This window comes from Marmota marmota, unplaced genomic scaffold (assembly GCF_001458135.2).
Source record: "Marmota marmota marmota unplaced genomic scaffold, marMar, whole genome shotgun sequence".
Classification (NCBI taxonomy): domain Eukaryota; kingdom Metazoa; phylum Chordata; class Mammalia; order Rodentia; family Sciuridae; genus Marmota; species Marmota marmota.
In genome coordinates, this window is record NW_026000048.1 from 16,101,165 (window position 1) to 16,111,462 (window position 10,298).

Consider the following 10,298-nt stretch of genomic DNA (forward strand, 5'->3'; position numbering starts at 1 on the left):
CTAAAGGTTATTCTTTTTTCTTTTTTTTTTTTTTAATCATAGATGAATACAATACCTTTATTTTATTTATTTTTGTGCAGTGCTGAGGATAGAACCCAGTGCCTCACATGTATGAGGCAACAAACAGAGCCCCAGCCCCAGCCCCCTAAAGATTATTCTTTTAGATTCAAAATAAATATAAATGGAAATTGTACTGTCTCCTCCCAGAGAGCATGCACCCTAGCTGGAGCTCTGCCTTAGAGGTAGCTTGTGCCCTTGCCTCACATACTCCTTGGGTGTTTTGGTTTTTCTGTCCACCATTATTATGAAAATAACAATCAATATAGAATTTAAAAGTACAGAAGTACCCAATTGAAGGTGAGCTTCAACTCCACCTCAGATTCTCAAACCCACTTCTCCAGCTCTGTCTGTGCTTTCTGTAAGTTGCATGGACAAATATATGAATGTGTAACCTCTGTAAGTAAGTAGATAGATAGGTAGGGGATCTGGGAGGGTAGCTCAGTGATAGGACACGTACTTAGCACATGCTTCAATCTTTAGTGCCAAAAGAAAAAAAAGAAAAGAAAAGATGGAAAGCAAATTAAACACATCTATATCTTGTTTTTTTCACTTTACACTCTTTCTTTGAGCACTTTTCATTTTAGTTCACACAGACATATAATTATTTGCCCTGGTGTTTACTGCTGTATCTCGAACTGATGTGCGTGTGCCCAGGCTGCAGATGCAGTTATTGCAGCAGAGAGCAGTGGCTGGAGGCTCAGGTCCCAGGGGTTAGCGTGTAGATTTCATATATTCCTGTGCTCAGCTGGTGCTCCACCCAGCCTGCTCTGTGCCTGACCTCTCCAAACCTGAAGTCTCTTGGGTCTGGGTCTCAAGAAATCAACACCCTGTCTTCCGTGGAAGGGCTGGGGTGGTTGACCACAGGCACTGCCATGGTCTGTGCCCTACCTAGACTCCAGCTGGGGAGACTGCTGAAGTCGGCAGTGTGCCAGCCAACCAGGCACATCCATCGGAAGTGCCTCTGTGAGAGCCAGGCATCAAGTGGCCACTGCATGGAGCTGGCAGCTTCCTCTCCTCTCTTATCAGTTAGAAATCCTCTACTTAGTTTCTGCCTTTTAAAAATTATTGAAATTTCTCCTCTTCTGCTGTCTGCTCTGTAGTTGTTCTTGCCATGGTTGTGTGTGTCTTTTTTTTCCCCCTTTGTTTTGTTTTGTCTTGTTTTCCGTCTCTAACTTCCTCTTGTCATTTTAGCATGGTTTCTGGAAGGGAAAGAGATAAAAATGCATGGTCAATTCATCACTTAAAACAGGAATCCGGGAAGGCTGCATAAACGACATAATGGTAACCTTCCTCACATTGTTCTCTTAGAACAGATCTTAGGCAGTGAAACTGGCTGCTCTTCTGTTCTGTGCTCATTGTGTGTGTGTGTGTGTGTGTGATTGGGGTGTGGGGACAATGTCTAGCTCTGACTGAATCAGGAATTCAGTGTTTCCCTTCTGGAACCTTAATATAGGTTCTGACTATGAAGTCTGCTGAAGAAATCCTTGTTTTAAAAATGAAGAACTGTGCACCTCTGTCCCTTCTCCACTGTCTTGCAGGTCTTATTAATGATGTATGAAAGTGATTGGTTTCTAAAGGCATGGCTATCTTCCATCACTTACTTTTTTGAGCAGATGCGGCTCTCTGGGGCACCAGGGTGGAAGGGGACAACTGTGTGACATGCTAAACTCTACCTCATCTTCAGCACGACCAGCCAGACACCACTCCCAGAGGGCTCTGAGAGTTGGTGGCCCCCATCAGAATTGCTGGGGGCCCTGCATCTTCCATTTGTATCTGAGAAACTTCCTCCGAGGGCCAGGAGCTGGCGTCTAGTGGTGGCTGAAACCCTAGAATGAATAAAGTCATCCAGGCAGAGGCTATAGGGAGTGGTAGGAACTGTGCCCAAGTAGGGGGTGCACGCTGCAGCCGCTCAGCAACAGATGAGTAATGCCAGGCTCCGTGCCAGCTCATCCCTGTCCATTTTTAAAAGCCAGAAATCCAAATTTGTATGTAAATTTTCTCAAGTCTGAATTGTGGCAATTAATTCATGCATTTTCTAAATCACTGTCTGGGCCAAACAGCACATCACCTGAGATTTCTTCTCAAACCCATTTTTAAAAATATAAAGTGAGATCAGGAGAGCCAGGGCTTGTTGCTCGAGGTCAGGCAGTGAACAAGTGGTAGGACCAGCACCCAGTCACAGTCTCCTGATTCTAAGCCTGGGGTCCTTTAGAATAGATCATATTGTAAGTGATTGTTTTCATTGGCAAAGTCTTTTCTGGATATTTTTTAAATCTAATATTACCTCCATAATAGCTCATACATTTTTGGCCTTAGTTCAGTTAGTTTCATGTCAGGTTCTGTGGTTTATGTGAGGTGAAATTTTAATATGACTCCATTTTTTGGATGAGGTCGGCAGTGTGCCAGCCAACCAGGCACATCCTTGGGAAGTGTTTGATCAAGTTTGAAGATACCATGTTGGCGGATGATAGAGTTTGTATCTCTATTATAAATTAAAGTAAGATTTGAAGCCAGAGTTTAAATTTGCAATGTAAGTTATAATAGACATTTTAATTTTAGTTAAGTAGCCACTAATCAAAAGACTGACTTAGGGTTGGGGATGTAGCTCAGTTGGTAGAGTGCCCTGTCTCACATGTGCAAGGCCTGGGTTCAGTCCCTAGCTACACACATACACACACACACACACACACACACAAAAGCAACAACAATAACAAAAAAATGACTTAATGATTCTTGTTCAACAGAAAAACAAACAAAAAAAATTCCTTACGTGGATTAATTTAGATTAAGGAGTTTACAGGTAACCGGAAGGGCAGACCTGTGGTTACATTCACATCTCGGCTTAGCTTTGCTGTCAGGACAATTTTATTTGGCTTATCAAAATAAAGCATTTATTTTCTGCATGTTGGAAGGTAGCTCACATTTCAGAAGAAGGTTTTAATTAAAATGTACTCGATCTTTATTCAGTCTTATCTGCAAACACAAAGACATTAACTTTTCCAAAAAGATCTTAGAAAATGAATATTGATGAAGCAGCTGTAGAAAGTTGACCTCCTGCCCTAAGACAAATAAAAGTACATTTCACAAACATTTTCAGCCGCCTGTTTTTTTCCCTGCCTCTATAATTGACTCTAATTTTCTCTCTCTGAAACCTCAGAACTTTCAAATTGCTACTCAACTTGCAGTATAAGTTATAATAGGAGCCACTCCATTCCAAGTATGGGCTACATGCTTGAGTCATACTGAGAATTCATCTTTAAAGTTCTTAATTATTTGAACCCATATTCATTACAACATTATAAAAATTATTTCCAAATGATGCTCAAGTCAGCGGAGTTCTTTTTCCCTAATATAGAATTTGAAGTTACTAATAGTTTTCAAATAAAAAGAAAAAAAACTCTGATAAAAAAAATTTTAGGTAGTTTTATCTATCACCAAACTTACTAAGAAAAAATTAGTAGAAAAATGTAAAGGAATATTATGCTCTTTCTTTTCTTCTCTCTCCTTCATACTTTCTTCAGGAGATGGGATCTCTCTGTTGCCCAGGTTAGTCTCCAACTCCCTGGCTCAAGCTGGCAAAAAGGATGGTCTTTGTTCTAAAGATGTTCTCATTGTTACCACTTCACATCAGAAACATGAACTTTGGCACACACCTAGTGGTGATATCCACATTTGAGAGAGAGAGAGAGAGAGAGAGATTTTCTTCTGTCTACTCCCAGGTTTTGGGAGGAGTGGTCATAGTTGTCACACCCAAGGAGACTAATTCTGTGTCAACCAGGCAGCCTGGCTAATTGCTGTTTACAATTATAAGCTATTACATTTCTTCTCTGTCCTCATCAGGCCTCCCTCCCCCCAGGAATAGTGAGTGGAGAGGCCTCTGAAGAAGAGTATGGCAAGAGAGTGTACAATCCTGATGGCTTTTCTAAGTCAAACTGTGGAAAATATTTTCTTAGAAATGGGGCTGAAGTGGTTTTGTATAACTCAGGGACAACTCAGTGACTTCAGTTCTAAAACCTCCAGCTATGACGGATTCTTGCATCCTGCAAGTGCCCTGAACCCCTATCTTCTAGTAGTCATGATTTTAGTTTTCTGCTTATCTACTTCCTAAAGTGAATGAACCCCAAAGCAGAAAAATCTTTGAAGTTAGTGATTAGTGGGAGGAATCCTTATATGGTTTATCAACCATGGAGCCACAAAGAATTTGGGGATTTTTTTTCCCCCCTCTGGTTGTATACAAAGTATGTTCACACCAATTTGTGTCTTCATACCTGTACTTGGATAATAATGATCAACACATTCCACCAGCATTAATTACCCCATGCCCCCTCCCTTTCCCTTCAACCCCTCTGCCCTATCTAGAGTTCGTCTATTCCTCCCATGCTCCCTCTCCCTATCCCACTATGATTCAGCCTCCTTATATCAAAGAAAACATTCAGCATTTAGTTTTTTGGGATTGGCTAACTTCACTTAGCATTATCTTCTCTAACTCCATCCATTTACCTGCAAATGCCATGATTTTATTCTCTTTTATTGCTGAGTAATATTCCATTGTATATATATGCCACAACTTTTAATCCATTCATCTATTGAAGGGCATCTAGGTTGGTTCCACAGTTTTGCTATTGTGAATTGTGCTGCTAAAAACATTGATGTGGCTGCGTCCCTATAGTATGCTGTTTTTAAGTCCTTTGGGTATAGACCAAGGAGAGGGATAGCTGGGTCAAATGGTGGTTCCATTCCCAATTTTCCAAGAAATCTCCATACTGCTTTCTATATTGGCTGGACCAATTTGCAGTCCCACCAGCAGTGTATGAGTGTGCCCTTTCCCCCCATATTCTCGCCAACTCTTATTGTTGTTTGTATGCATAATAGCTGCCATTCTGACTGGAGTGAGATGAAATCTTGGATTTAATTTAATTTAATTTGCATTTCTCTAATTGCTAATGATGATGAACATTTTTTCATATATTTGTTGATTGATTGTATATCCTCTTGTGAAAAGTGTCTGTTCATGTCTTGGCCCATTTATTGATTGGATTATTTGGTTTTTTGGTACTTAGCTTTTTGAGTTCTTTATATACCCTAGAGATTAGTGCTCTATCTGATGTGTGAGGGGTAAAAATTTGCTTCCAAGATGTAGACTCTCTATTCACCTCACAGATTGTTTCTTTTGCTGAGAAGAATTTTTTTAGTTTGAGTCCATCACATTTATTGATTCTTGATTTTAATTTTTCACCACAGGAGTCTTATTAAGGATTTTGGAGCCTAATTTTTTTAGGCTAAGTCCAGCAAGTGGAAAGAATTTTCAGATACTGATAAGAAGAAGTTATGGAAGAGGGGGTAGAAATTAATATTAGTGGTGATGTCAGGATCCTCTTGTAGAAGCTGGAAGCAGTTGAAAATCTGGTAAAGTCTGTGGACTCTATATGGCATATTTGTTAGTTGTTAATTCACCTAAGAAATGAATGAAAGTTAAACTAGTATCCAAAACCATCATAGCGTGGTTATGCATTACTGTTCTTTTTCCATTGGGTCCTTGCTGATCATGAATCCTTGATGCTTATTCTGCTATGGTTTATCACCTTGCAGTTTCTCACTTTATTATTAAATTATACTTATAAATATACACTCATACTTAAGTGGTAGGAATGTTACTTGGGAGATAAATAAGCCCTTTTCAACCTGCATCTTGAGATTTGGAGGAGGGATAAGTGGGTCTTTCAAGATCATCCCACTCCACTGTCATCTCCCCTCTTAGCCCAAAGCTTGCACTGCCACTATGTAGGTCCCTCTATTAGAGTTGATAACAGCAGTGTAGCCAGAAGTTCCCACACTGGATACTTCCTGTTTCATCTCAATAAGGCATAATTTGTAGGGAATCTTCTTTACTATAATCAGATTAAGTATCTCAGTGTCTCCTCTACATGTAAGGGTTTTGTTTTTGTTTTTCCTTTTTGTGTATTCTTAGCTGAATGAAAATCAGTTGCTAATTATGCATTAGTCTGAGAACATAGTGTTTAGAGTGAATGTATCTGAATTAATTGTCAATAATAATGCTTCACCATTTATGAACATATTCTTTGCTTGACTTAAAAATCTTACAAATTAGTGAGGTTTACTTTAAAGTGTCACGGCATGGGCTTTGTGGGGATACCTCTGCATGCCTTAATTTCAGAACTGTTGCCAGCTGGGTCTTGCTTATTTATTCCTTGTCCAGTAGCTATTTATTATTTCTATTTTTTTTGAAGCTTAATTACAACCTCTGTTTCCTTACCAGTGTGAATTCGGTCTCCCATCTGCAGGAGTGATGTTCACTGCAGTCAGCAGAGCTAACTCACAGAATAACAAACCTGTGTTTTACAGTGTTGGAAGGAAATTGCATTTGATGTAAATTGGAATGTCTTGCTGAGGAGAGGAATTGAGACACCTTTTCTGAGTTGGGCTATATGACATTTTAAGAGGAAATACACATTAATTTTGCTGTACTTTGAGTTAAACATGTTAAAGTAAAACTAAGATAATTGTTTCTAATAAATAATTTCTTTGCAAATTGATTTTACATCCTTCAAGGATACTGTTTACGATTCATTAAGATTTAAGTAGAGCTTTGGGGAATATTTATTTTTCCTTTTTGGAAGTGATAGGCAATGTCAGGGGGATGATAACTGTTCAGTGACCCAGGCCTTTTCCAAATTTAAATGGTGCTGTAGAAACCTCTGCTGGTTTAATTATAGATCATGGTGCATATTCAGTTAATTCAATAAATTAAACATGCAGTTACCATTGCATTTCTACTTCAAGAAAACAAGGAATCCTTACAATTTTTAACACAATAAAGACAAAAATTTCAGGTAGATGCCTAATGGATGCACCATGACTCCCAACCTCACAGGAAACAGATGTTTAAATGGGTCCTGGGTTCTGCCAGTCCTACTCCCTGAATTGTGTATCTGAGGTATCTCAAGTGAGCTGCCTTGACTAGGAAGACTTCAGCTTGGGCTGGATTCCAGGTACAGCTCAACATTTAGAAGCTAGTATCTTACCTGATCTCACTAAGCCTCAATTTCCTTAGCTGTAAAATGGGGATAATGACAGTTCTTACTGCATTGGGTTGTGAAGATCAGATAAGATACTGTGTCCAGAGTGTTTAACGTGATGCTTGGCACATGTCCAGTAAGCACAAACAACTAGAATAAAGTGAGGGGAGGCACAGCTAAGCGAAACTCCTTCCTCCACCCCACCATGCCAACTCCTCTCTGCCCTCCTGCTTCCTTCACTGTTGAATTAGAATACAATTAGGGACATGTTGACACTTTGTACTAAACCTTTGCATACACCCTCCCTGCCCATGTTTGGCCTTGTTTCCATTGATATTGACAACAAAGCTGCTTTATTTCATATGTTGGGCCCCAGCATTGTCAGCACCCATGCCCCATGGCTAGGCAGAGAGGCAGTGTTTTGGGGGTGACTGTCCCAACATAAACAGGGTGCAAAAATACCCAGCCTACAGCCTCTCCACATGGAAGTATTTCTAATACACTCACAAAATAATGAGCATTATAGAACTGTGAATATGACTGTCAGCAGAAATAGAGAACCAGAGTGTATTTGCCAGAGTGGTTTGACAACTGTTAAGTACTTCACAAGTATAAAGTGGTATTGCCCTTTTGTTATAAGAGTTCATTAAATATTTGCAACCTGAAAGAACTGTCAATGTGCCTGAATAATATAACTATCGCTTTCCATTTTTAAGCTAACCTAATAAAATTTTAATAAACTCCAAAACCACTTTTATCTCCATAAATTTTGGATTTCATAATGTATGCTTATTCCTAAGGGGGGTATTATTCTTTCCTTCAAAACAGTAACAGTTAATACAAATCTTTTTGTTTCCTTTCATGAATATTATATAACCTACATACATATATGTGTTCCTCAATTTAAATATCTATAAAGACAGACAACGTATGAATTCTTTGCTTAAAAAATACTGATAATAAGTATAAACTAATGATCAATTATTGTTCATTTTGTTATCAATTTTGGAATGGGCCATATAGAATGGTTGAGCTAGGTAGAATACCAAACCAATAAATTATAATTTTCCCGAACTAAATTCTAAGAATTTATCCTGAAAACGTCAAGTTCACACCCAAGCAAGAGCCATCTTATTAATAGGATTAACCCCACCTTATTAAAGATGGTAGGTCATTGTCATTACCTGCACCAGCTCATCAATTTGAACTAGAAACAAGCCACACAGTTTAGTGTATGTAATGAATAGCATAATAATAAGCTAAAAGAGAGTGTTCCCAAGAAGTTAAATGACCTTTCAAAGATCAGGCTGTGGGAGTTACTACAGTTCAGTAAACCTGATGAATGACTGCCAATCCTCATATACAACAAAATGGAATGTGCCTATAGAAAAAATAATATAAGGCTCATAGGTATACTACTAAAATATATGTGTAAATATTTTAAGTGGTAGATTCTCTGTTTCATGAATTATTTGTTCACAGATCATTATATCTAGAAGTTTGAAAGGCGATTTGTGTGTGTGTTGGGGGTGGGGGCCAAAGGAAATTTGAACCTACTGTGAATGAAAGCAGTCTGGAAGAAAGAGAAAGTAGCCATGAAATAAAGAGCATAACTCATCTCAATCTGCTCCTCAATTACAAAGCTATAGCTACAGCTATCCTAGGACATATTGTAATCTGCAAAATGAGAGATTAGCCCATATAATCTGAGGTTCTCTGTTAGTTTCAGCCTTTTATGCACGTAAACCAAGGTGTAAGTGTAATCATCTTTGATTTGTCTTCACATTTCCTGTCTTCCTACTGATGAGGACCAAGTATTCCCTAACTCTGGAGGGAGCCTGATTTATAAGAAATGGGACTTATAGAAATAACTAAAAGTACATATTCTCTGGAGTTGGGTGTGTGTGTGTGTGTGTGTGTGTGTGTGTGTGTGTGTATGTGGTGGGAAGGGGCACTGAGGATCGAATCCAGGGCTCTACCAGAGGCTGTATTCCCAGCCCTTTTTTATTTATTTTGAAACAAAGTCCTGCTAAATTGCTGAGGCTGGACTCAAATTTGGCATCCTCCTGCCTCAGCCTCCAGAGTAGCTGGGATTACAGGCATGCACCATCACATACTGCTTCCCTGGCATTTTTTGGTTTTGTTTTTGTTTTTTTGACCCCAGTGCTAGAGAGTGAAGCCAGGCCCTTGTGCATGCTAGGCAAGGGCCCCATCACTGAGCTACCTACATCCCTAGACCCCAGACTTAAATGGCACCTTACTCATGGCTCACCATTCCTCTAGCACCACATCAGGCTTTGCTCCCTCCGAGAAGCCCTTCACCCTCACTTGTGACAGTACACTTCGTGCTGAGTTCCTGTGGCATTTATTGCCCAGACTTTGCCATTTGTTATAGCTGCCTTATATTTGACTCTTGTGTTGTGATGTCCTGCCCCATTAGCTAGAGTGGAAACTCAGTATAGTCAGAGATTGTATTTTATACCAATTTTCCATTTCCAAGTGATTGTCCCGGGACTCCCTTGCTCCTTTATCTTTATATCACACTTAACCAGCAAAAATCCTTAAACCTGAAGGACTCCAGAGGTCAAGTTCTGCTGGCCTGTCACTCCTCCAGGTTACTTGCTTCTCTAAAAATCAGCTACCGTGCACTGCACTCTCAGCTCTGCCCAGAAGACCAACCCCATTTCTTTCACATTTTGTTATCACTCTTTTAAGCTCCTGTGTTGTCTTTAAGCCTCTGAACCCTTTAACCTTGGCTCAAGAAAGGGTTGAAATTGGCATTAGTCTTCAGGCTTTCTTGACAAACATGATCACAGTCCCTTTGGATGACACTCACTGTGGGAAGGAGAGTGCCTTGGAGACTTGCTTTCTGTGAACCCAGCAATGTGTTAAAAACTGCTGTATCAAGGAACTCATGTTTTGTTTGTTTATTTGTTTGCTCATCTTTACTTTTGGGAACTGAGACTCCTTAGAGTACCTTTCATTCTACTGGAAGTATACATCTTTGAAGTGGCTTATATTGCCAGCAACAAGGGAGGTGTGTACATTGGGAACCATGATACAAAAATGATTAATCAAGGAGAAAGGTCAAGTTTTTCACAGTCCTATGTGAGAAGCTGCCCCTGTCACTCACTGGAATTTAAACAGAACTGGATTCTACCCGGCGTCCTCTGGAACCACAGCTTTGCTTTTGTTCCAAAC

At 39.6% G+C, this 10,298-nt stretch overlaps 1 protein-coding gene across 1 annotated transcript in view; it reads left to right on the plus strand.

Annotated features, from left to right (window-relative positions):
- Positions 1-10,148: 10,148 nt before the first annotated feature.
- Positions 10,149-10,298, plus strand: part of Pip4k2a (phosphatidylinositol-5-phosphate 4-kinase type 2 alpha) — a 65,261-nt gene continuing 65,111 nt past the window's right edge. Inside the window, exon 1 of the mRNA XM_048812712.1 lies at positions 10,149-10,198. Coding sequence (XP_048668669.1) covers positions 10,164-10,198 — 35 coding nt within the window. The 5' untranslated portion in view covers positions 10,149-10,163. The remainder of the gene's footprint in view (positions 10,199-10,298) is intronic.